The 26,931-nt window shown below is 48.9% G+C and overlaps 1 protein-coding gene across 3 annotated transcripts in view; it reads right to left on the reverse strand.

Annotated features, from left to right (window-relative positions):
* The window catches only part of EYA2 (EYA transcriptional coactivator and phosphatase 2), a 294,310-nt gene that overhangs the window by 14,502 nt on the left and 252,877 nt on the right, over positions 1–26,931 (reverse strand). For all 3 annotated transcript variants that reach the window (XM_032263648.1, XM_032263647.1, XM_032263649.1), the window contains 2 exons: positions 8,256–8,314; positions 1,522–1,682 (listed from right to left, as the gene is read on the reverse strand). In XM_032263648.1, coding sequence (XP_032119539.1) covers positions 1,522–1,682; positions 8,256–8,314 — 220 coding nt within the window. The remainder of the gene's footprint in view (positions 1–1,521; positions 1,683–8,255; positions 8,315–26,931) is intronic.

Raw genomic sequence — 26,931 nt, forward strand, 5'->3', positions numbered from 1 at the left:
CACCTACTCACTCAAACCCTTCCCTTATGGGCTAGTGGTTGGTTCTAGGCATGGTGACAACCAGGAAGACTCCCAGATGTCTCCTGCAGAGGGCGCGGTATCACCCCCAGCTAAAAACCTCTGGATTTAGGTCTAGAGAACTCCAGAATTCTCTAGACCACAGCTGAGCCAGCCTTGCCTCTAGTGCCTTCAGACCTCTTGTTTGGGGCAATGAATGATTGGTCCCAGGTTCCTGAAGCTGGCGGGGGAGGGGGTGGTCTCTCCTGGTTGCACGCATTAGAATCACCCAAAGACCTTTACGGCTCCTCATGCCCAGGCTGCAGCGAGACCAGGACAGAAACAGAAACTCCTTGGCTGGTTCCAATGAGAGCCAAGTGTGAGAACCAGTGACTTCGGGGCCTTCTTCAACTTTAATGCCTCCACAGTCGCCTGGCGGGCTTGTTAAAAATGCAGATTCTGGGCCAGACAGGTGGTACGTGCCTCTAATCCCAGCTACTTTGGAGGCTGAGGTGGGAGGATCACTTGAGGCCAGGAGTAGTTTGAGGCCAGCCTGGGCAGCATAGCAAGACCTTGTCTCTTTTTTCTTTTTTTCCTTTTTCTTTTTTCTGTTTTTACATCCTAAGATATTAATTCACTGAGACCTTGTCTCAAAAAAAAAAAAAAATTAAAAGCAGATTCTGAATCAGTTGCCCAGGATAGGTCCTGAGACCCTGTGCTTCTTTTTTTTTTTTGAGACAAGGTCTTGCTTTGTCACCCAGGCTGGGGCGCAGTGGTGTAATCTCTCGGGTCACTGCAGCTTCTGCTTCCTGGAAACCCTGACCTTTTTTTTTTTAGAGACGGGGTTTCACACCATGCTGGCCAGGATGGTCTTGACCTCCCAATCTTGTGATCCGCCCGCCGCGGCCTCCCAAAGTGCTGGGATTATAGGCGTGAGCCACCGAGCCCGGCCTAAGACCCTGAACTTCTAATCAGCTCCAGGGGGATGCTGTGGTCGGTCTGTGGACAATAATCTGAGCTGCAAAGACTCATGGCATGGATCCCCCGCCTCCGATTCCAAGGGGGATTCTGGAATTCCAGAATTTGAGAAGGATTCCAGGGCTGTGAAAACACAGATTCTGGGCCCCAGCGCAGAGTTTCAGATTTGATAGGCCAGGGCCAGAGGAGCCACATTTCCAACACACCCGCAGGTGATGCTCTTGCTGGGGTTGGAGGGCCACGCTGTGAGAGCCTCTGGCTGTGGGTAAGAGAATGCCACCCCCACGTCCACCCCCCACCATTTGTGGCCTGAAGAATCTTGGATCAGACACAGCTTTCCCACCCCTCAGCTTTCCCACCCCCAAAGTGAAGGTGACAAAATACCAGTGACCTATTCTGAAGGGTGTCATGAGGGTTGCATCAAGTGGGCTGGCACTGAACTTGTGAATCTCTCCAACTGGCACCTTGGCACAGCAGGGACAGAATGGGCAGCATCCCACCCGATGAGCTTCCCTTCCTCGGGGGCCCAAGGCCCACAGTACTCACCGCCAACGTTGTTCTTGTAGGTATTGTACATCTCCTTCACCCGCCGGTAGCGGAAGGCCAGCTTCCTCATCCAGTCCACGCCGCCGTGGACGCCAGAGCCCAGGCACAGGTTGGCTCCTGGGGCTGAACTGTGGAAGCCGTCAGCGGAGAAGTTGTATGTGCTGCGAAGAGAAGAGGGAAGGGACCGTGTTAGTGTGGGGGTGCCGGGGATCGTCAGTGGGAGACCGCAGGCTCTGTGGGACCCACGGGTGGGCTTTCGGGTGTCCATGAGCCCCTCGAGGTGCACAGGGTGCTTGGAGTGTGCATTTGGGGACAACAGGACCACAGCTTTTATTAGCTTCCTCGAGAAGGGTATGGTGTCTTTTGCTCTTACTTGATCTGCATCCATTTGCCTGTCTTTTTTTAATTTTAATTTTTATTTCTTTTGATACAGAGTCTTACTCTGTCTCCAGGCTGGAGTGCCGTGGCGCGATCTTGGCTCCCTACAACTTTCGCCTCGCAGGTTCAAGCGATTCTCCTGCCTCAGCCTTCTGAGTAGCTGGGACTATAGGTGTGTGCCACCACGTCTGGCTAATTTTGTATTTATAGTAGAGACAGGGTTTCACCATGTTGGCCAGAATAGTCTCTATCTCTTGACCTCATGATCTGCCTGCCTCAGCCTCCCAAAGTGCTGGGATTACAGGTGTGAGCCACCGTGCCCGGTCAATTCTTAGTATTGAGGGTATTGCTCTGTTGCCCAGGTTGGAGTGCAGTAGTGTCATCACAGCTCACTGCAGCCTCAACCTTCCAGCTCAAGGGATCTCCTACCTCAGCGTTTTGAGGAGCTGGGACCACAGGCATGCGCTGCCACACTTGGCCAGCTTATTTTTATTTTTGCAGAGACGGGGTCTCAGCCTCCTGAACAGCTGGGATTACAGGCGTGCATCACCGCACCCTGTATTTTTAGTAGAGATGGAGTTTCTCCATGTTGGTCAAGCTGGTCTCGAACTTCTCACCTCAGGCGATCCGCCCACCTTGAACTCCTAGTCTTGAACTCCCAGTCTTGAACTCCTAGGCTCAAGGGATCCTCCCACTTTGGCTTCCTTAAGTGCTGGGATTATAGGCATGCACCACTGCACCTGCCCCCTTATTTTGACTTTTTATTTGCTTTTATTTTTTATTTTTGAGATGGAGTTTCACTCTGTTGCCTAGGCTGGAGTGCAGTGGTGCAATCTCAGCTCACTGCAACTTCCGCCTCCTGGGTTTAAGTGATTCTCCTGCCTCAGCCTCCTGAGTAGCTGGGATTACAGGCGCTGGCCATCATGCCCATAAGGCACCGGCTAGTTTTTGTATTTTTGTAGAGACGGGGTTTTACCACGTTGGCCAGGCTGATTTTGAACTCCTGACCTCAGGTCATCTGCCGCCACGGCCTCCCGAACTGCTGGGATTACAGGCGTGAGCCACTGTGCCCGGCCTTGACTTTTTATTTGTGAAGTTAGGCAGAGTCAGTTGCCTTACTGGCTGGTGCTTCATGGATATAAGCCTGGACCCCGAAAGAAGCACGCTGGGCTACAGAGATCCACAGTGGCCAGGGGCATTTCAGAAGCGACACAAAATGAGTTGCAAAAATGGCAGCTGGGAACCAAAGGGGAGAGGTATCTCACCACCTACAGCAGCTGGAGCTTGAGACTGAAAAAAAGAAACCCACGCTTCCCAGAGAACACCGTTTTCCATCCTTCTATGGAAGCCTGGAAAATCCCAGGATTTTATCATAACAGTTATAATAGAGCATCACAGTACAAACCAGGGTCCCACAAGCTGTGGATGTGCAGTGCCATCAAAAGCTTCTGGGACAAACATGAACGTGTCTTTAAAGAACATTGGTGGGAAATGCATCAGTGTGGTGCTGTGGCTGTCTTAGGGTGTGAGTGTGGCTGATTTTTTTTCTCTGTACTATTAAACTGTTTCTGTGTTTTCTCGAACGAGTTTAAGAGTAGAAAAAGGCGCGGTGGCTCACCCCTGTAATCTCAGCACTTTGGGAGGCCGAGGTGGGCGGATCACCTGAGGTGAGAAGTTCGAGACCAGCTTGACCAACATGGAGAAACTCCATCTCTACTAAAAATACAGGGTGTGGTGACGCACGCCTGTAATCCCAGCTGTTCAGGAGGCTGAGACAGGAGAATCGCTTGAACCAGGGAGGTGGAGGTTGCGGTGAGCTGAGATTGCGCTGCTGCACTCCAGCCTGGGCAACAAGAGGGAAACTCCATCTCAAAAAAAAAAAAAAAAAGAATAGAAAAAGAAATTTTATTTGTTTAAGAGATGAGAAGCAGCAGGACTGAAGTAACAGTTGGAAATTGCATGTTAAGTAGCTCCAGTGTAATGTCCCTGCTGTAGCCGAGATGAGGAAGGACAGGGTGAAGCTGTGTCTTTCCCCTGTGGAGTGGGGGGTGTGCTGAGTGTCAGCACACAGCAAGAGGTGACACGCTGTCCCTCACTTACTATTCTGTGGCTGGGGCCTAGCCTGACTCTGAGTGGAGACCAAGCCTTGCGGCCCGGATATAAAACTCTTTCCAGGGAAGAGGCTTTGGTGGTGCCAACACCCCCATCCCTACAGGGTCTGCAGAGTGACCTTGGGTGATGCCTCAAACTCAACAGCACATTTTACCGTGGGGGCTGCCTGCCCCAGGCAGCCCAGGAGGACGCAGACCCAGGTGACTTAATCAAATGTAGGCCCTGGTGTTCTCTGCAGAGCAGGCTGTGTGGACAATCACAGGGAAATACCCACAGGGCTGGCGGAAGTTACTTTTTTTTAGACAGAGTCTTGCTCTGTAGCCCAGGCTGGAGTGTAGTGGCATGATCTTGGTTCACTGCAACCTCTACTTCCCGAGTTTAAGCAATTCTTGTGCCTCAGCCTCCCAAGTAGGTGGGATTATAGGCACGTGCCACCATGGCCAGCTAATTTTTTGTATTTTTAGTAAAGTTGGGGTTTTGCCATGTTGACCAGGATGGTCTCGAACTCCTGACCTCAAGTGATCTGCCCACCTCAGCCTCCCAAAGCGCTGGGATTACAGGCGCCTGCCACCACGCCTGGCTAATTTTTCTATTTTTAGTAGAGACAGGGTTTTGCCATGTTGACCAGGCTGGTCTCGAACTCCTGACCTCAGGTGATCCACCTGCCTTGGCCTCCCAAAGAGCTGCGATTACAGGTGTGAGCCACCGCGCCTGGCCCTTTCTGCTTTTTCCTAAGTCACCCAGGATGTCTTCCAGGTTCTCCTCCTAGGTAAGTGAAGTGGGTGGGGATGTGTGGGTTGCAATGCACTGGCCTGCCGCTTTCCATTGGCATGTACGTGTGAGTGCAGATAAAATCAGCAGCAAGTAAATAATAATGCTGGACAGCGGTTACTTGGAGACAGTAGGAATATGGGTGATTACAGTTTTTTTCTCTGTTCCTCACTGAATTACTAAAAAATTTACAAGACCCTTAGAGAATACGATATGACTATTCAAACATCTTGTTTGCACAAACACTTCCCCTTCCCCAAGAAGACTGCAGTGGGTTTATCACACAGGTGTTGTTTCTTCTCCTTCTCAGCTTTCCCTTGGTGGGTGAGCACAGGCTAAAGATAAATGAAATATATCCAACTGGGGTACTTTTCCAGCACATTCTAAACCCGATGAGGAAGGGGCTATGACTCTACCCCGTTGCAGCCTTGGCTCTGGAACCTCACTTTTAACTGCCATGCGGTCCTTCTGGCCCAGTGGGGAAGTTTCCATCTTGCTAGATTTATTCTTAGTTTTTTTTTTTTCTTTTGAGATGGGGTCTCGCTCTGTTGCCCAGGCTGGAGTGCAGTGGCACAATGTTGGCTCACTACAGCCTCTGCCTCCTGGGTTCAACCAATTCTCCTGCCTCAGCCTACCAAGTAGCTGAGACGACAGGCGCATGCCACCATGCCTGGCTAATTTTTTGTATTTTAAGGTAGAGATGGGGTTTTACTGTGTTAGCCAGGATGGTCTTGATCTTCTGACTGCGTGATCTGCCAAAGTGCTGGGATTACCGGCGTGAGCTGCTGCGCCCAGCCGATTTATTCTTTTATTTTTTGGGAGAGTCTTACTCTGTAACCCAGGCTGGAGTAGTGGTGTGATCTCAGCTCACTGCAACCTCTGCCTCCCGGGTTCAAGTGATTCTTATGCCTCAGCCTCCTGAGTAGCTGGGATTACAGGGGCACACCACCACACCCAGTTTTTTGTATGTTTAGTAGAGACGGGGTTTCACCATGTTGGCTGGGCTGGTCGTGAACCCCTAACCTCAGGTGATCTGCCCACCTCAGCCTCCCAAGGCTGATTATAGGTTGGGATTACAGGTGTCAGCCACTGCGCCCAGCCATAGATTTATTCTTAAAAAAGTGAACACTGACCATTAACTCAGATGCTACCATGGGGAGATGTCTGGATGTTAAGAGATGGAGGCCCTTGGGGAGGGAGGGCAGGATCCAGAGTCCAGGATGGACAGGGGATCTGTGAAGAGCTTGTGTCCTAGAGCCAGGTTGCTTGGATTTGAATTCTGCCTTCCCCGCTGACTGGCCATGTGAGTTTGGGCAGATTGCTGAATCTCTCTATGCCTCACATTCCCCAGCCATAAAATGGGGATGAGGATAAAAGCATCTCCATCCCAGGGTCACTGTGCACATGCGATGAGTTATTCCATGTGATGCATTTGGAATAGAATATGGCACAAAACGAGACCTCTCTGAAGGTTGGTTCTTACTGCTAAATGAGAAAAAAACCAAGAGCCATTTCATGCTTGGGACCTAGCATATAGCAGGCACTCCATATATTCTTGAATGAATAAGTAGAGAATTTGGTCTCTAAAGAAAAAAAACCCAAAACACCCTTGGTCTGAGAATTCTCAAAGTGAGGTACCAAACAGCTCAGCATGAGTGAGGCAGGGTTCAGAGGAATATTGCCCTAAATTCCAAGCCAGCTAGCTACAGGGAAAACTTCATAGAAACAGAACAGCGCTGCTCATGGCCTTGAAAGGAAGAGTGCTTCCCAACGATGACTTCATGGAAAGGACCAATTAACCTTGATCTGGGGTTTATTTATTCCATCCATTGAGAAGTCCTAGCGGGGCTGGAGCCTTGCTCCTTGCCAGTCCTAATTGCAGAAGGGATTTTCCGAATGGATGATTTAAATGAAGCGGGCATCTGCCCGCCGACCACTTCTGATTGTGCTGGGCTTTGGAAAGACTTGCAGGGCTTAGGAACAGAAACTTTGATTTTTGTTTTTGCAGTAAGTTGGGAGACACACCTTGGAAGCAAGTACTAAGTAAAGTTACGATGACTGGTCCCATAACCAAAACATTATTTAGTCTAATAATAGATCTGATGAGCCGAAAGCTGTTGAATTATGGTAATTTTGAATGAGTACAGATTAACTATGGTTCTGTTTTTATAAAGTCTTCCTGGGGGTAGACTGGGAACATTCCAGCCCACATTCCTCTGGAAGCTGTCTCATTTTAAGCAATGGGTTACCTGATTTCTGGAAGCCATGTCCTGGGAGTATTTTCCCCTAGAAACCAGACATACCACTGATTCATTTGAGAAGCGTTTTTTGAGTATTGGCTGTATCAGTCGTTATATTAAAAATATATGCATGCTGGCTGGGCGTGGTGGCTCACGCCTGTAACCCCAGCACTTTGGGAGGCTGAAGCAGGCAGATCACTTGAGGTCAGGAGTTCGAGACCGGCCTGGCCAACATGGTGAAACCCCATCTCCACTAAAAATACAAACAATTAGCCAGGTGTGGTGGTACACGCTTGTAATCCCAGCTACTCAGGAGGCTGACGCAGGAATCACTTGAGCCCGGGAGGTGAAGGTTGCAGTGAGCCGAGATCGAGCCACTGCACTCCAGCCTGGGTAATAAGAGTGAAAGTCTGCCTTAAAATATATAATATTCAGAGGCAGCACCTCCTGACGAAGACTGCTGGAGGAGGAGACGCACTCTGAGCTTGACTACTGAGAAAAATTTGGTTGTAACATCTCTGGACCCTTGACGGGAGGAGAGAAGCTGAAAGAAAGGGTATTTTCAACATTTTGAGCAGATCTTTGAAGAATGTATGCCGGCCGGGCGCGGTGGCTCACGCCTGTAATCCAAGCACTTTGGAGGCCAAGGTGGGTGGATCACCCGAGGTCGGGAGTTCAAGACCAGCCTAACATGGTGAAACCCCGTCTTAAAAAAAAAAAAAAAAAAAATAAGAATGTATACCAAACTCTTCATGGTGGCGATTTTGGGAGGTGAGGTCAGGTTAAAGTGTTTGAATTTTTTCCGTTATGCATGCATTGCTTCAGCGAGCAGGAAAAAGTTGCAACAAGTGAGCAGAGTTTAGTGATTTTAGGTGATGAGGAAGAGGCTGTAGGGTTGAGGGGTGAGGTTGTGATTTTTTGAATAAATTTTTCCTCATTTATTTATTATAGTAGAGATGGGGGTCTCACCATGTTGCTCAGGCTGTTTTGGAACTCCTGAGCTCAAGTGATCCTCCTGCCAAGGCCTCCCAAAGTGCTGGGATTACAGGTGTGAGCCACCACACCCAGCCAGTTGTGGTTTTTGAGTTTGAGATGCACAAGTCCCAGTTCTGGCTGGAGGCAGGCACACCTTGTCCTTATAAGCAGCCCTCCCCTCCCTCCCCTCCCTCCCCACTTCCTAGTAGAAGGAGAACTTGATAATCAATGGGCATTTTTGACTCCCCAGATTCCCACCTTAAATCTTGGCCATTGTCATCTGACGAGACGTCGTCAACGTGGATCTGGTCACAATCCTATGGAAAATGTGACAAGAAGAGAAAGAGAGAGAACGTGCCTGGTTAATCTGATGTAGCCTGTAAGGGTGGGATCATAAGCTGAGGGCTGGGATGAGCACTGCACTGGGAGTCATCAGGCTCTGGTTCTAGTCTGGGTTTGGCCACTCAAGGTTAGAGGTCCTTGGGTTCAATCTCAACCTCTTTTTCTGTTTGGTTTCCTTATAAATGAGCAGTTTGACTGCAAGGAAAGTGACAATACAGTTACTCATCCAAACAGAGGTAGTTTTGCAGTAAAGGGGCTGTTACACTAGGAAGATAGGTACAAACCGGGCCTTCCCTAGCTCCCCGCTTCCCAGGATGGCCAGATATATGGTCACTCTGGCCTCAGGGAAACACTCTGTTTCCCCTGCTTGGAATGCTCTCCTGCCTTCATCTGCTTACTGAACCCTGTGCTTCTCAAGTATTAGCTCCTGGAGTCGCACCTGCTGTGCCCCATGATCTGTGATCATCATTTACTGAGCACTTACTATGTGCCAGGCACCATCCCCAGGGCTTGCCATTCAACAAAGTCCAATGCCATGCTTTTTCCCACTCAATTTCCTTGGGGAAACACCTTTCCCTGTGGGATAAGACCATGGAGTGGAGGCCAGGCTTAGTGGTTCATGCCTGTAATCTCAGCACTTTGGGAGGCTGACGCGGGTGGATTGCTTGATGTCAGGAGTTTGAGATCAGCCTGGCCAACATGGTGAAACCCTGTCTCTGCTAAAATATGAAAATTAGCTGGGTGTGGTGGCAGGTGCCTGTAATCTCAGCTACTTGGGAGGCTGAGGCATGAGAATCACTTGAACCTGGGAGGCGGGAGGCTGCAGTGAGCTGAGATTGCACCACTGCACTCCAGCCTGGGTGACAGAGTGAGACGCTTTCTTTAAAAAAAAAAAATAAATAAAAAAAAAAATAAACCAACAAGTGAAAAAACCGCTTCTCCTCTCAGAGCCTCCAGAAGGAACCCCAGTGACACTGATTGGGACTTCTGACTTCCAGAACTGTACGAGGCCACATATGTGTTTTTTGAAGCCAGTAAGAGGTGGAAATTTGTTACAGCAGTCCTGGGAAACAAATAACCAACTTTTCAGGTTAGGTGAGTGGAGTTGGGTTTCTGGCACTTTGCAGCCAAGAGTCAGGAGGGATGGAATGTCCCATGCTGAGCCTACATGATGTACACCTGCCGACTCCACCTGCATCATAAATGCACTCATAAAATGCTGATGGGGCAGACATATCATGAGTGCATTTCACAATGCGGACACAGTGATATGATGATATGTTGATGGGGCAAAAACCGAGCAGGGGTGCCGGCCCCTACGGTACTGGTTCAGGGGTGCCGGCCCCTACAGTACTGGTTCAGGGTGCTGGCCCCTGCAGTACTGGTTCAGGGTGCAGGCTCTGGAGTCTGACTGCCTGGGCCTGGATCCTGGACCCAACCACTTCCCAGTGTGTGACCTTGAGCAAGAAGCATACCGCCGTGAACCCCAGAGGTCTGACTGACACATGGATGTGATAACTGAACCCACTTCCAGAATGAGGAGAAGTGAGATGCTGCATTAGAACTCAGAACCGTGTCCGGTGCACAGCGGGTGCTGCATACACCTTCGTTTTTACCACTGTGTCAAGATCTTACACATTTTCCCACATTTTAGTTGCAAGGTGATTTCTGGAGGCAGCTCCCTCCTTACAAAGGCTGTTGGAGGAGGAGCACGTGGGATTCGGAACTTGACTACTGAGAAGAAATTGGTCATAACATCTCCAGACCCTTGATGGGAGTAGAGAGGCCGAAAGGATATTTTCGACACTCTGGGCAGATTTCTGTTTAGACAATTAGACAAGCAAGAACCTTGCATTTTTTTTTTTTTTTTTTGAGAAAGAGTCTCACTCTGTCGCCCAGGCTGGAGTGCAGTGGCGCAACCTCAGCTCACTGCAGCCACCATCTCCTGGGTTTAGGCAATTCTCATGCCTCAGCCTCTTGAGTAGCTGGGACTACAGCTGTGCGCCACCACGCCTAGCTAATTTTTGTATTTTTAGTAGAGATGGGGTTTTACCACGTTGGCCAGGATGGTCTCAAACTCCTGGCCTCAAGAGATCCTCTAGTCTCGGCCTCCCAAAGTGCTAAGATTGCAGGTGTGAGCCACCGCACCTGGCCACAAGGCTTGAATTTAGCCTTGAGGACATAAGCTTTTCAGGGGGATGATGGGAAGCCTCTGCCTTCATTCATTATTTTTTTTCTTTTTTTAAAAAATAGAGATAAGGTCTCACTATATTGCCCAGGCTGGTCTTGAATTTCTGGGTTCAAGTGATCCTCCCACCGTGCCTCCCAAATTGCTAGGATGATAGACCTCCTCATTAATTTTTTAAAGATACACAAAGTACCCTTGTTGTTATCATGATGTTAAAGGGGTCAGTGGCATCTGGGGCAGCCTGGGTTGCCTTGTTGGGAGCTGGGCTGGAATCTGAGAGGAGGAGTTGGCAAGGGGGTCGCTGGCCCCTCTCCGGCCCCTTGAATGGGCTTTGGATTGGAAGGGGTTTTGCTGGAAGGTGAGGTTTATTTCCAGAGTCCTTCACACACATGAGCCCAGGCACAGCAACTTTGTGGCAGGTGACAAAGTGTGACTGCCATTCTCGCCTCTGCATAAAACCTTGCGCCTCTGTGACCCACGGACAGCACCTGGGATTTGGACAGTGGTGTGCTCTTAAAGGCCTGGAGGCCAACGATGGCAGGGAAGTCCCCCCAAGTGGCTTCCTAGGGGTCAGCTCTGGGCATATGGGAGAAAGCAGATGGCAAAGAACACAGTGGATGCTAGGTGACACTGACTGAGAAACTTTTTGGGAAGCAGGGGACGGGAAGGACACTGAGTGACCACTCTTGAACCAGCAGCCATCTGGCTTACACCTAAGCTTTTGCTGCTCATTCCTATTTCCTTTTTTCCATTTACCCAGGACTCTACTCAATGCTTGATGGTCTCAGGGAGAATTTATCCCCCTCTCCCCAAGAAGGAGTGATCTTTTTTGCAGTAGTCAAGCACGATGATTCCCTCTACATTGAAATAATCTAGAGCCATGCTAATATGGTAGCAATTAGGTGCATGTGGCTATTTATAGTTATATTTAAATTCAGTGAAGTTAAATGACAGTAAAAATTCAGTTCTTTAGTCCTATTGCAAGTGCTCAAGAGCTCCATGTACCCAGTGGTTACTACGGTGAGCGGTGCGGATATTGTATCACTGCAAATATCTCGATTGGACAGCGCTGCTGTAGAGGGGTGAAGGCTGGCAGTTTCTCTACCGTGTTGATAAGTTCGGTTAGGGAAGAGCTTGCGAACTGACCTGGAGACAGAACTATTTAGTCCATCGCATGCTTACATTGTTTTGAAGCAACGGGCGAGATGTAAACTTGGGGGATATCTTGAGGGCTGTCTCTTTCTCTCTCTGCCTCCTCTTCCCTTTCTCTTCTTGTTCTTGCTCTCTCTCCAGATTGTTAGCTACCTCCTTCAGCCAGGGCATCCATTTACAGTTTCCCACCGTCTCTCCTGGGCTTGCTTCAGTTTACATTGCCTGGATGGCCCCTGTAGGCATGTGAGGCTGAGACTTCTGACCCACAGCCATCTTATATAGATGGAATGACCCAGGACAAGCGATCCTGACATATTAAGGAAATGATATTTAAAAGGCAACTGCTGACTTTACAGACCCAGGCACAGAGGAAACAAAATGAACAGATAATCCCCAGTTCACTGCTTTGCCTGAAATTGAAAAAACACCTCCTCAGCCCCCCAGGCCTTCCCTCAAGCTCTGGAGCCACTCCTGGGGTCGCCCGGGCTCAGGCCCCTGGGCAGGGTTCCCTACGCTTTCCTTGATGTCAGAGGAAAGGCATGTGGGGAGGCTCTGTTTTTCTCATTTGTAAGGGGATTGTTGGGGGCGCTAAAGTGTGACAACAGTAGCGATCACATTTCGGTCTTAATAAAATACCATGACGCTCAGCTAGACGCTACCTCATACTCCACCAGCTGACCTGGATCCAGTTACCCCTTGAGCCGGCTCGGAGCAGAGTTGGACCATGCAGAGACCATGAGGACGGGGGAGCCTCCGAGGAATAGAATCCCACGACCCTCAGTGCTGCCATCCTTCTCCTAGGGACGGGGGTGGGGGACTCTAAGTTAGAGGGGAGACTTGTCCACAGAAACTGCAGGGTGCTTCTGGTCTCTTCCGGGTCAAAGTGTGATTATCTTGGGGGGGGGTCTGAATGGGATCTGTTGGCAGAGATGGTAGAAGGGTTCCCATGGCCTTGATACAGGTGAGGTGCAGTGGGGCTGAGGACTGGCCCCTGTGCAATCCCTGTCTCCAGGGATTTTCTCTTTCTGACCCAGAGTGATACCTGCAAAGAGCCTTGTGTAAGGATGTCCATCATTCTGGTGAGAAGCTGGAAAACACCTAAAATTCCCTTGATGAGGACATAGCTAAGTAAAATGTGGTATATCTATTCAGTGGAATCCTACCCAGCAGTGCAGATGAAGGAGGTGGATCTTTATGCTAGCACATGGAAATGGTTCCAAGACATCCTAGAGCGTGAAAAACTCAGGCTAAAGAATCACACATCCAGTCTGAGTGCGGTGGCTCACACCTGTAATCCCAGCACTTTGGGAGGCCAAGGCGGGCAGATCACTTGAGGTCAGCAGTTTGAGACCAGCCTGGCCAACACAGTGAAACCCTGTCTCTATTAAAAATACAAAAAGTTAGCCAGGCGTGGTGGCGTACACCTGTAATCCCAGCTACTCGGGAGGCTGAGGCAGGAGAATCACTTGAACTTGGGAGGCAGAGGTTGCAGTGAGCTGAGATAGTGGCACTGAACCTCAGCCTGGGTGAAAAAGCAAGATTCTGTCTCTAAAAAAAATCAGCCAGGCATGGTGGTGCACACCTGTAATCCCAGCTGCTTGGGAGGCTGAGGTGGGAGAATCACCTGAGCCCAGGGAGGTGGGGGCTGGAGTGTGTTGTGATTGTATCACTGCCCTCCAGACTGGATGACAGAGTGAGACTATGTCTCAAAAAAAGAGGATAACGTGTGTATGTATTGCTTTTGAAAAATATTTAATTACAAATATCTCACAGAGATAGAGACGAAAATCTAACATTGGATAGAAACTAGTATTTATTTATTAAAAGCTTTCAGCCAGGTGCGGTGGCTCACGCCTGTAATCCCAGCACTTTGGGAGGCTGAGGCGGGGTTTATAGTCTATCCCAAGACTATAAAGATCATGAGGTCAGGAGTTCCAGACCAGCCTGGCCAACATGTGAAACCCTGTCTCTACTAAAAATACAAAAATTAGCCAGGTGTGGTGGCCTGTGCCTGTAATCCAAGCTACTTGGGCAGCTGAGGCAGGAGAATTGCTTGAGCCTGGGAGGCGGAGGTTGCAGTGAGCTGAGATCACGCCATTGCACTCCAGTCTGGGCGACAAGAGCAAGACTCGGTCTAAAAAACGAAAACAGAGAAAAAAAGGGACTATGCCCAGACCTTCTATATATGCAGCGGGAAACTAGGAGGAAACGAGGCACAGAGGAGTATGGGAACATGCCTTTTACAGATTGAACTGCATCCCCTAAGAGATATTGAATGTGACCTTATTTGGAAATAGAGTCTTTGCAGATGATCACGTAAAAATGAGGACCTTAGGGTGGGCCTTCATCCTGTGTGTGTATCCTCATAAAGGGGATATTTGGACACAGAGACAGACACGCACAGAGGAAGAATGCCATGTGATCATGAGGACAGAGACCGGGTGACATGTTCTCTATGAGTCGGAGGATGTCTGAGACCACCAGGAGCTAGGAGGGAGGCAAGGAACAGATTCTCCCTTGCAGCCTCAGAAGGAACCAGCCTTGATCTTGGACTTCTTGTCTCAAGAACTGTGGGACAGTAAGTTCCTCTTGTTTAAGCCACCCAGTCTGTGGTACTTTGTAATGGCAGCCCAAGCAAACTAAGACATGCCCAAGGTGAGGGGGAGAGGAGCCAGCACCCAGATCCATCTGCCTTCAGAGACTGTGGTCAGGAAGATCTGTCTATCCCAAGACTATAAAAGCACCCACTATGGGCTTGGCACCGCATCAGACAATGATGGGTCAAGAGAGAAGAGGCTTCCTTCTTCTCTGAGAAAACAACCGTGGTGGTTTCTGAGGCGGCTTCAGCAGTGGCATGCGGGGCTGGGGTCATGGCCACACACAGCGCCTGGGCCAAGACCGAGGAGCTGGCAGAGGCAAGCCCAAGGACAAGGAGTGGACACCCATCACTAAGCTGGGCCGCCTGCTCAAAGACATGAAGATCAAGTCCCTGGAGGAGATCTATCTCTTCTTCCGGCTGAGATCATTGACTTTTTCCTGGGGGCTTCTTTCAAGGATGAGGTTTTGAAGATCGTGCCGGTGCAGAGGCAGACCCACGCTGGCCAGTGTACCAGGTTCAAGGCATTTGTAGCCATTGGTGACCACAATGGCCACGTCGGTCTGGGTGTTAAGTGCTCAACGGAGGCGGCCACTGCAAGATGCGGCGCCATCGTCCTGGCCACGCTCTCCACTGTCCCCACGCGCAGAGGCCTCTGGGCGAACTAGATCGGCAAGCCGCACACCGTCCCTTGCAAGGTGACAGGCTGCTGAGGCTCTGTGCTGGTGGGCCTCATCTGTGTGCCCAGGGGCACTAGCAGTATCTCGCCTCCCCGCCGCCCCGCCAAGAAACTGCTGCTGATGGCCGGTATGCACTGCCACCCTGGGCAACTTCACCAAGGCTACCTTTGATGCCATCTCTAAGACCTACAGCTAGCTACCTGACCCCTGACCTCTGGAAGGAGACCGTATTCACCAAGTCTCCCTATCGGGAATTCACTGACCATCTTATCAAGACCCACACCAGAGTCTCCGTGGAGAGGACCCAAGCTCCAGCTGTGCCTACAACATAGGGTTTTTATATAAGAAAAATAAAATGAATTAAGCTTGAAAAAAAAAAAAAGAGAGGGGAGGCTTCAAGGATAAAATCTGACTCTTGCCCTCAAGGCACCTATCATGTCACTGGAAAAGATGAGGCAAATAGGCATGAAATACCAAACTGTGGATTCAAGATGCGTACACACTGATCACCTATGAGCCCAACACTGGCCTGGGCACTGCACGTGTCTTGGAGTCATCCCTGTCTCCTCTCTCACATCCTGCCACCCATCCATCAGCAAATCCTGTTGGCTTTCCCTTCCACATATACCCATAATCTGACCATTCTCATCTTCTCCACTGCTCGTGCCCACCCCCGCCACCAACCTCTGTGGTCCAAACCACCATCATTGCCCACCTATCAGAGGTTAGTAAGCTATAACCCAGGGGCCAAATCTGGCCTGTCACCTATCTGTGTAAATAAAGTTTTATTAGAACATGTCTATGTTCGTGCATTCACAGCCTGTCTGCAGCTGCTTTTGTGCTACTGCAGGAGAACTGAGACAGGTCCAGTATGATATGAAAAGCCAAAAATATTTACTATCTGGCCCTTTACAGAAGTTTGCTGACCCCAGCCCATGCCACTACAGTCACCTCCTCACTCTTCCTGCTCCCCTCCTTATTTACCCCCTTCCCTCCCAGCCTAGTCTCCATCCAGCAGCCAGAGGGATCCTGTTCAACCCTAAGTCAGATCATGTCCCTGTCCTGCCCAAATCCCCACAATGGTTCCCACCTCCCTCCAACGAAAGTCACAGTCTCACAATGACCCCTGGCTCCATGTGGCCTGCCCACCCTCGCGTTCATCACCTCCGTGACCTCATCTCCTAACCCCTCCTCACTACACCGCCCACACAGCGGCCTCCTGTGATTCCCTCAACACTGGCACACTCCTGCTGCAGAGGCTTTGCCCTGGCTCTTCCTTCTGCTTTGAATGTGTTTCCCTTCTCTTTCCATCTGTCAAAAGTTTGCAAAAGGCTTCAATGATATCACCTCCTTTGTAAAAACTCTCCCAGCTTCACCCCAAATCAGGCTGAATGACTTTTTTCTTTTTTGAGACAGTCTCACTCTGTCACCCAGTTTTGAGTAGAGCAGCGAGATCTTGGCCCACTCCAACCTCCACCTCTGGGGCTCAAGCGATTCTCCTGCCTCAGCCTCCTGAGTAGATGGGATTACAAGCATGCACCGACACGGCTGGCTAATTTTCTTCTACTTTCAGTAGAGACGAGGTTTCACCATGTTGACCAGGGTAGTCTTGAACTCCTGGCCTCAAGTGATCCTCCCCACTCGGCCTCCCACAGTGCTGGGATTATAGGTGTGAGCCACTGGCCCAGCCCAGGCTGAATGACTTTTGTCTCTGTTTTTCCACTCTATGGAGCCTCATATACTAACAATGGCCATTTTCTTCTTTCATCCAATAAACTGGGAAACTCTGAAGATAGCACACAGGTTTTATTGATTTTGCAAGAGTGGAGAACAGGGAAGTTAAAAGCACAGATTCTGGAACCTGGGTGAAATTCTGGCTCTGCTGCTCACTAACTGAATGACTTGGGCAAGGTATTGAGCCTCGCTGAGCCTCAGTTTCCCCTCTATAATTGAGCTACTGAACAGTACTTACCTCGTAGTGTATAGATGGTAAGGATTACATGAGTTAAATACAGCGCTTTGAAAAGTGCCTTGCCCACAGAAAATACCGCATACATACTTGGCATCATTGTTGCTCTAATTATCATCTTTAGTTCAACGGGCCCAAAGCCATGTGGCTGGCACAGCAGTGGTGCAGTGGAACTGAGCTCAACAATGACAGGTTCATGGATGATCAGCTCTGCCGATGAGACAGTTTATAGAAGCAAAGCAGAAAACTACGTGTCCCGGTCCAGACTTTGTGGACAGGTCAGGATGCTACACATGGTGCATCTCAGGAAATGGGGGAAGAAGGGAAGAATGGGGGTAGAGACGTTTAACTTCATATCTCCTAGACAATGGAGTTGGCATTCAAATGCCCATCTCTGGGCCCCAATCCCAGCCTGGTCTTTTTTAGGTGTGTGACCTTGGGGAAGTCACATAACACCTTTGAGTCTTCAGATTTTTTCTTTTAAAGAAATAACCTTTTTATTTTGAAGTACATATTTCTTGCCCCAGCCCTAGAACCGGCCATTTCTCCATGGAGCTCTGGTTTCTTTTTCTTGCAGCATGGTATTAAAACTATCACCTGGCAGTGAGTATCCTCATTGCTACAAGGGTGTCATTGCCTCTGAGCTCAGGTAACACAGCAAGGACTTCAGTTTTCTTTTCTTTTTAAGATGGAGTTTCACTCTTGTTGCCCAGGCCGGAGTGCAGTGGTACGATCTCTATTCACTGTAACCTCCGTCTCCTGGGTTCAAGCGATTATTTTGCCTTAGCCTCCCAAGTAACTGGGATTACAGGCGCCCGCCACCACACCCAGCTAATTTTTTGTATTTTTAGTAGAGACAGGGTTTCATTATTTTGGCCAGGCTGGTCTCAAACTCCTGAGCTCGAGGTGATCTGCCCGCCTTGGCCTTCCAAAGTGCTGGGATTACAGGCATGAGCCACCATGCCTGGCTGGTCTTCAGTGTTTTCCTTGTAAATTATGAAATATGGCTAATCCATCCACTTGCAGGTGTGTTACAAGGCAAGGGGCAGGGGTCAAATAAATGATACCAATTAGAGTCCAGAGCTCTCTTTTCACCAGTGTGGAAACTAACGCTCAGACAGGATCTGCAGAAAACTTCTGTGCAGTCACAGGGCACAGATGAAGGTCTCTGCTGGGATTGCAAGGGCCTTCCAGCTTCATCAGTGATGACAGCAATTTGCCCATTTGTCATATGCTCTGTAACTCCAGCGTTAGCTTTGGGGTGATGTTAGTTTCATAAAATGTGTGGGAGAGCATCCCGTCTTTTTCTGTGCTCTGTAGTTTGTGCTGGATGAGATTTACCCTTTCCTTGCAGGTTTGTTGGAACTCTCGTTTAAAACCAGCGGGACCTGATGCCTTTTTTTGGTGTAAAGACACCAAGAAAGCACTTCCTCTTTAATGATTGAACACATTTTCATGATCTTTGGTTTATTTATTTGCTATTTCCACTTGGGCTAATTTTGGTAATTTGTGCCTTCTTGAAAAGTATCAATCTCACTTAGATTTTCAAATTCATTTGTAAAACAGTGTACCTGGCATTCTCGTAATGAAAAGAAATGACCTCCCCTGAATTTCAGTGATGTTCCCCTTTTCATTCTGGATGTTGTTTATTGATCTCTCTCTCTCTTTCCCCCTTGATTAAGCTTGCTTAAATCTTATCTGTTTTAATGGTCTTTCCAATTATTCTTATTAATTTTCCTGATTTTCTAACAAATGTCATTTAGGACTGTAAATGCCTATGTGGACCACCCTTCTGCATCCCAAGGGTGTGATACCTAGTACCCTTTTTTTTTTTTTTTTTTGAGATGGAGTCTCGCTCTGTTGCCCAGGCTGGAGTGCAGTTGTGTGATCTCGGCTCACTGCAACCTCCGCCTCCTGGGTTCAAGCTATTGCCCTGCCTCAGTCTCCTGAGTAGCTGGGACTACAGGTGTGCGCCACCATGCCTGGTAATTTTTGTATATTTAGTAGAGACGGGGTTTTACCATCTTGGCCAGGCTGGTCTTGCACTCCTGATCTCAAGCAGTCTGCCCGCCTTAGCCTCCCGAAGTGCCAGGATTACAGGCGTGAGCCACCGCCCCAGCCAATACTTAGGATTCTTCTTGTTGCACATTGCTGATCGGTAAACTCAGTGACTAATACTTGTCAAAACCTGTTCTGATTAAGCTGGTGACAAGTGGGGTTTCTCAAACTCTCCTGCTGTGATTTGATCCCATTACTTTTTGTCCTTGGCTGCCTGGAGACTTGAATGCAGAAATTGTTGACAAATTTGTGTTAGAAAAATGACTCTCATCAGGGCCCCGATGGACTCCCTGGCTGCTCCTTCTCCTCTGAGGCAGGTATATTTTTTAAGTGCAATTGCTTAATGCTGCCTTCAGACTAGCCTGAGAGGAGTCTACTCCCTGGGAGGGAAACCCTGGCCACATCTCTGATGCTGTCTGAGTGTTTAACTTATCTTGAGAGCACTAAAGAGGCTGTGGCCTGAATTACATTAATGACCAGTTGGGCAGGATGCTTTGGAGAGCAGTTCAGTGCTAACACAGTGACATATTATTTTCCTGATAGCTGCTAAACACCATAAATCACATGTTTAGCAACCAGGCCCACATGTCAGGCAGGCAGCCATGGCTGCCTTGATTTCAGCAACTTTGGTGTCTCTCCAGCATGGTCTTTCCTAAAGCCCTGATGCAGCTTGAAACATTGCCCTTTCAGCCTGCTTGACTGCCTGACCATTCCTGCATCAGGCCAGGGATACCTTTTGCCACAGATCTTTAGGGTCATCTTGTTTCTCCTGAAAGACCGTTTCCTTATTTTTTGAGATGGAGTCTTGCTCTGTTGTCCAGGCTGGAGTGCAGTGGTGCTATCTTGGCTCACTGCAACCTCCACCTCCCAGGCCCAGGCAATTCTCCCGCCTTATTATTCTGAGTAGCTGGGATTACACCCGTGTGCCATCATGGTCGGCTAATATTTTTGTATTATTATTTTTTTTTTTTAGTAAAGACGGGGTTTTGCCATGTTGGCTGGGCTGGTCTCAAACACCTGACCTCAAGTGATCGACCAGCCTTGACCTCCCAAAGTGCTGGGGTGATAGTTGTGAGCTACTGTGCCTGGCCCCTGAAAGCCTCTTCTTTCATCTGTTCAGTTGATCCATGTTCCTTTTTCACTTTTCAGTTCATCTCGAAACTTCATTCTCCATGAAAGATAAACATCCCAGCTGAGAAGTCAGCTTGGCCTGGGACCCAGTCTCCACATTCTTCTTATTAGCTGGTGACCCTGGGAAAGGGACCTCTCTGGGCCTCAGTTTCCTCATCTGTAAAATGGAGATTTAAAAATCCGTCTCCTTTGCAGCACTGCTGTGAGGATGCAGTGAGATGATTCATGTGCAATGCTGGGTACAAAATAAGAGCTTGATATGTGTCAGCTGCCGGGGAAGTGAGCCTCTCTGTGCCTCAGTTTCCCCATCTCTAACAAGGGGATACATAACAGTACCTGCCTTCTGTGGTTGTTGTCAGGGTTAAAGAATGGGTACAGACAAGCCCTTCAGTCACTGCCAGACCCACGGTCCTCATGCAGGACACACCAGCTCCCATTGGGATTGTGTTTGTCACCCCACTGGGACCCTCACTCAGCTCTAACCTGGCCGTCACCCCTTGTCCATGCAGGCCATGTCCTTTCTAGAAGTGCATTCAGATCCCTTGCATGTTGCTTTGACCACCGCCAAGCGATTCATCCCCTCAGTGGGGAGTGAAGGAGGCTGCTGTGTTCATGTGTTTGGTTGTTGCTGTTTGCATGAGTTTTACTACGCATAAGGTGCTCTGCAAACTCACAGTGGAGGAATCTAGGAGTTCAATTTTTCATCTTACAAAGACATGAAAAATCTTGGTCAGCTGCAGTGGCTCACGCCTATAATTCCAGCATTTTGGGAGGCTGAAATGGGTAGATCACTTGAGGTCATGAGTTTGAGACCAGCCTGGCCAACACAGTGAAACCCTGACTCTACTCAAAATACAATTAGCCGGACATGGTGGCACATGCCTGTGGTCCCAGCTACTTGGGAGGCTGAGGCATGAGGACTGCTTAAACTTGGGAGGCGGAGGTTGCAGTGAGCTGAGATCACGCCACTGCACTCCAAACTGGGAGATAGAGCAAGACTCCATCTCAAAACACAAAACAAAACAAACAAAAACAAAAACAGAAAAACCCAAAGAGATAAAAAATATTCATCTTCTACATGAACGCTGGGACTTTCTCCTCCTCCTGGTGTCAGATCTTGCCTTTCCTCCTCCGCAGTTCTCAGTGACTCCAGTCCTCCCTTGCACTTTCTTTTCCTTTGAGCCCGCTGTCTGCGGCCCTGCAGAGCTCCTAGATTCTTATTGGGAATCCTCCTTCTCAAACTAGATGGGCATTGCTGTCCCTGGCAGAGGCAGCACAGCACCATGGGTAAAGGCAGGGACTCTGGAGCCAGGCCACCTGGGTCTGAATATTGCCACTGCCAACTGTGTGACGTGGGCTGTTCACTTTGCCCCTCTTTGCCCGTTTCCCCGTTTGTAAAATGGTGTTGTGAACTGAATGTTTGTGTCCCATCCCAACATTCATATGTTGAAAATCTAACCCCCCATGTGGCTGTATTTAGAGGTGGGGCCTCTAAGGAAGTAATTAAAGTTAAGTGAGGTCACCAATGGAATTGGTATCCTTGTGAGAGGAGACACCAGACAGCTGTTTCTCTCTCTGGCTCTCTCTCCACTGAGGAAAGGCTGGGTGAAGACACAGCAAAAAGGCAGCCATCTGCAAGCCAAGAAGAGGCCCCTCAACCAGACACCAACTTTGCCAGCACGTGGATCGTGGACTTCCAGCTTGCAGAACTGTGAGAAAGACAATTTCTCTCCTGCAAGCCGCCCGCTCTGGTATTTTGTTATGGCAGACTGAGCAGACCAGTACAATGGGGATTATGATAAGACGAAATGAATTAAAACATATAAGCCAACTAGAACAGCGCCTGGTATGTAGTGAGCGCTCAGTCAGCGTCAGTTATTACTGGGCTTTGCTTCAGAGGAAGAAGAAGAAAGTTGGCCAAGTTAAATACCTTCTTCAAGGTCTTTGTGCTCACAAGATTCAGGGTCAGAATTGGCACTCAGGTCCTCCGACCCCAAATAGCATCCCACTCCTTCCACAGTGCAAGGCCTCTCAGTGGACGGCACTCACTTGGGTAGAGAACTGCTCCTTCACGTCACACCTTCATGGATTTAGCCACAGAGGAGCCCCATCTTTGAATCTCTCTCTCTCTCTTTTCTGAGATCGACTCTTGCTCTGCTGTCCAGGCTGGAGTGCAATGGCATGATCACAGTTCACTGCAGCTTCAACCTCGCAGGCTTAATCCATCCTCTACCTCAGCTCCCGAGTAGTTGGGACTATGGGCACTCATCACCATGCCTGGCTTTTTATTTTTTTGTATTTTTTGAAGATTTGGGGTTTCACCATGTTACTCAGGCTGGTCTCAAACTCCTGAGCTCCAGTGATCCTCCCGCCTCAGCCTCCCAAAGTGCTGGGATTACTGGCGTAAGCCACTGTGGTTGGCCTGCTCATTTATCTTTCCAGTGATGCACCTTCACAAACCTATGCTTCATCCTAAGCATCATTACCTATGACATCACTGGTTTGATATACTGGTCATTTTCCCCTAAAACACTTGTAAGAAACACCATACACTTAACAAAGTGTTTTTTTGTTGTTTTGTTTTGTATTTTAATTAAGAGCAAACCACATGAAACCTGGATCATGATGTACACAAGGCATCCATAAACACTGATCATCTGATTGACACCTCGCAGGGGCTCAGTGTGGTGGGCATTTGCAGGGGGACAATTCCACTTTGAACAAAACTATCCGACATATTCGGTTGAGTGGTATTGCTGGCCCTGCCTCTAGATGCAACCAGTTCTTTCCCTTCATGTGACAGCCAACTACCCCAACCCCATTTTTTTTTTTTTTTTGAGACGGAGTCTCAACACCTGTCACTCAGGCTGGAGTGAAGTGGTATGATCTTAGCTCACTGCAACCTCCGCCTCCCAGGTTCAAGCGATTCTTGTGCCTCAGCCTCCTGAATAGCTGGGATTACAGGCACCCGCCACCACACCTGGCTAATTTTTGTATTTTTAGTAGAGACAAGGTTTCACCGTGTTATCCAGGCTGGTCTCGAACTCCTGACCTCAAGTGATCTGACCGCCTCGGCCTCCCAAAGTGTTGGGATTACAGGCATGAGCCACTGCACCTGGCCTCACCCCCAGTTTCTAATGTGCCCCCCTTTCCCTCCAGGGAATGAAAGGGCCTGCCCTCAGTTGGGATTGCTGCTCTAGTTAAAGATACCGACACTGACGCAGATGTGAACATTCAGAATACCCACTTAGAAAAAAAAAAATGGTACGCTCCCCTGTCCTCCCAACACACAATGACACTGTTAAGGAGCAGGGCTGCTGATTTACAATACAGGTGGTGGGAGGTATGTGCACAGTGTGGAGGGGTGATCCAGGGCAAACGTGCCAGACAGAGGATCTAGCAAATGGGGAGAACAGGTCAGGGTCCAGGCACCCAGCTGAGGTTGCAGAACAGAGACCAAGATTTGAGGAGAAGAAAATGCAGTAAACAGAAATGGAGGTCTGTAAAATAGGAGGTGAGAATTAAGTGCTGTGACACATTGCTATTTTTTGGTCCAGTATCTGTTCTCTCTGCTTCCATAGTGATGGAATTTTTAGTGAGGCATGACTGGCCAGAATGAAGACTACAATTCCCAGCCTCCCTTGCTGGTCAATGGGATATAAATGCAAGTATTGTGTGGCACTTCTGGGACATTATTCGAGAGCCTCCAGGTGCTGTCTGAAAGGGAAAAGGCAGCTCTCTTTGCCCCTTCCTCTGTTCTGATACCTGGAACTGAGATGCCACTATCTTGGATCCTGAGGACAAGACAGACACTTGAGGGTTGGAGAAGCTGCAAGCTGGCAGGAACCTGGGTATCTGAGCTCTTCATCAAGAAGAGGTCCCTGGATTGTCGACCTCTAGAGTTCTGCACACAAGAGAAATACACACTGTTTTGTGTGGACCACTGTTAACCTACTTAATTTCTAATAAAGTCAAAGGCACATAAACGAAGTTAGGTTCCTAAAAGTTAGAAATTCCAGAAGGCAGTTGTTACCATGTATAGGGTCAGAGGGCAAGATCATCAACAGTCAAGAATCAGTGATTTACTGAGCACCCGTGATACAGCAGTGAACACGGTGGACATGTTCTCTGCCCTCCTGGAACACACAGCTGGCGGGGAACATAGAATTCACATCAATTATTTCAAATAATTAACGAAATGGTTACAAAGGGTGCAAAATGTATGGCATAAGTATGAGGGGTCCTGGGAGCATATGATGGCAGAATCTAACCTTTTGTGGGGCATCAAGTAAGACTTCCCTGAAGATGTGGCACTGGTTCACAGATTTGAAAGGTGCATAGGAACTGGAGAGGCCTTGGACCTTGAGAACAAGAGGAGGGAAGAGGTGGGGCAGTGTGTTCCAGACAGAGGGCATGACATGGGCAGAATCTTAAGATAGTGGGGAGCATGGATGTTCAAGGAATTAAAAAAAGCCCATTGGATCTGGAGAGAGTAAACGATGAAAAGGGTAGAAGGAAAAGATTCTGGAGAAGCAGGTGGGGCCAGTCCATAAAAGTTCACTGAAAAGCTTCTTCTTTTTTTTTTTTTTTGAGATGGAGTCTTGCTCTGTCGCCCAGGCTGGAGTGCGGGGGCGCGATCTCGGCTCACTGCAACCTCTGCCTCTTGATTTCAAGTGATTCTCCTACCTCAGCCTCCTGAGTAGCTGGGATTACAGGCGCCTGCCACCATGTCCAGCTAATTTTTGTATTTTTAATAGAGACAGGGTTTTGCCATGTTGGCCAGGCTGGTCTCGAAATCCTGACCTCAAGTGATCCACCCACCTCGGCCTTCCAAAGTGCTGGGATTACAGGCTGACTGCACCTAGCCTACTGAAGAGCTTTAAGCAGAGGATGATATATTCAGCTTTCCTTTTCACCCCTTTGGCTACTGTGAAGAGAACTGAAGAGAGGTGTCAGGTTGAGACTGCCAGCTGACCCTCATACCCACTTCATTTCCCTCCTCTATCTATAGTATCAGTTTTTATTGGCACGTGACTGCCCAGAATAAGGACTACATTTCCCAGGCTCCTTTGCAGGAAGGTGTGGCCAAGTGACTATGTTCTGGCCAATGGGGTGTGAGTAGAAGAGATAAGTGCAACCGCTGGGTGGTGCCCTTCTCTGCCTCTGCCCCCTACTTTCCCCTGCTGCCTGGAATGTGCCTGGAATGTACCTGTGGAAGCTGCTGTCTGCGGTGGCTCATGCCTGTAATCCCAGCACTTTGGGAGCCCAAGGTGGGAAGATTCCTTGAGACTACAAGTTTGAGACCAGCCTGGATGCCATAGGAGACTCCGTCTCTACAGAAAATAAACATATTAGTGGAGCGTGGTGCCTGCCTTTAGTCCCAGCTATTCAGGAGGCTGAGGTGGGAGGATGGCTTGAGCCTGGGAAGTCAAGGCTGCAGTGAGCCATGATCATGCCACTGCACTCCAGCTTGGGTGACAGAGCAAGACCCTGTCTCTGGGAGTGGGGGTAAGGGAAGACGCTGTACCTGGGCTTCTGACATGAAAGAGCTGCCTTCTGGCCCTAGATTGTTCACATTTCAGATTTCCTCATGACAGAGAAACAGACTTGTGTTCTACCTAATCCTCTTTATTTTGATGAGCTTGTATCCTAATTCATAGACAGCAGGGAGACGGTGAGAAGGCTGTGACGGCGTCCAGGAGAAAGATGATGGTGACTTGGATCATAGAGGTAATAGAAAATGGAGTGGAGAGAAGTGGACAGGGGCCAGGACCAGAGAATGCAGCAGAAACTCAGGCAAGGCGGGATGACGCCAGGTGCCTCCAACGTCAGCCCAGCTGCTGCTGTGTGACCATTGACTCCCTGGTTAGACACATTAATTCCACCCTCTAGGTTTCCTCCCCCAGCCACCTCCTTCCTGGGGCCAAACTGTTTACCTCCCTCTCACTACCCGGCCCTCACCATGCCAGCCCCTGGACATCATCTTCAGGGACAGCACCTCGCCCAGGCACACCTCCTGGCTTTCAGAGGATACCCTGACACTGACAGCTTGCCCGTTAAAGCAAGGAAGGGAGAGGAAGGCCCCCCTCCTCATTCTTGCTGCATCTTGCCTGTAAATCTTGTGTGTATTTATTTGTTTTGAGATGGACTTTCACTGTGTTGCTCAGTCTGGAGTGCAGTGGTGCGATCTTGGCTCACTGTAACCTCTGCCTCCTGGGTTAAAGCAATTCTGTTGCTTGAGCCTCCCAAGTAACTGGTATTACAGGTGCATGCTACCATACCCAGCTAATTTTTTTTATTTTTTTGTATTTTTAGTAGAGACAGGGTTTTGTCATGTTGGCAAGACTAGTCTCGAACTCCTGACCTCAAATGATCTACCGCCTCAGCCTCCCAAAGTACTGGGATTACAGGCATGAGCCATTATGCCTGGCCCAAACTTGTGTTCTTTTAAATATACCAAGAAGAAGGTAAAGTCTGGCAGGCAGGAGGTACCCAGGACAGTTCTTGTCAACATGCCTGCCATTTTAACCAAGAGAATGGGGGATGTTACAGTCTTTAGGGTCACCAAACTCCATGGATGTGGATGGCAAATTGCCACAGCATTTCAGTGGTATGATGAGCTGATAACGAAAATCTGCAATCGGAGAGTCAGCCTACCTTCTCTGTCTACTTTAGAACCCTTTTCTTCTGGCTTTATATCTATTTGTGGTGCCTTTGTTTATAGTTACCTTTGCTTGTTAACTTCTTTTTCATGCCTGAATGAAATGCCCCTTTGCTAAAATTTGGAACCATTTTTAATAACACTGCCTATAAAGTTT

The sequence above is a fragment of the Sapajus apella genome, unplaced genomic scaffold (genome assembly GCF_009761245.1).
Source record: "Sapajus apella isolate SASKATOON/1434 unplaced genomic scaffold, GSC_monkey_1.0 scaffold137, whole genome shotgun sequence".
Lineage (NCBI taxonomy): Eukaryota > Metazoa > Chordata > Mammalia > Primates > Cebidae > Sapajus > Sapajus apella.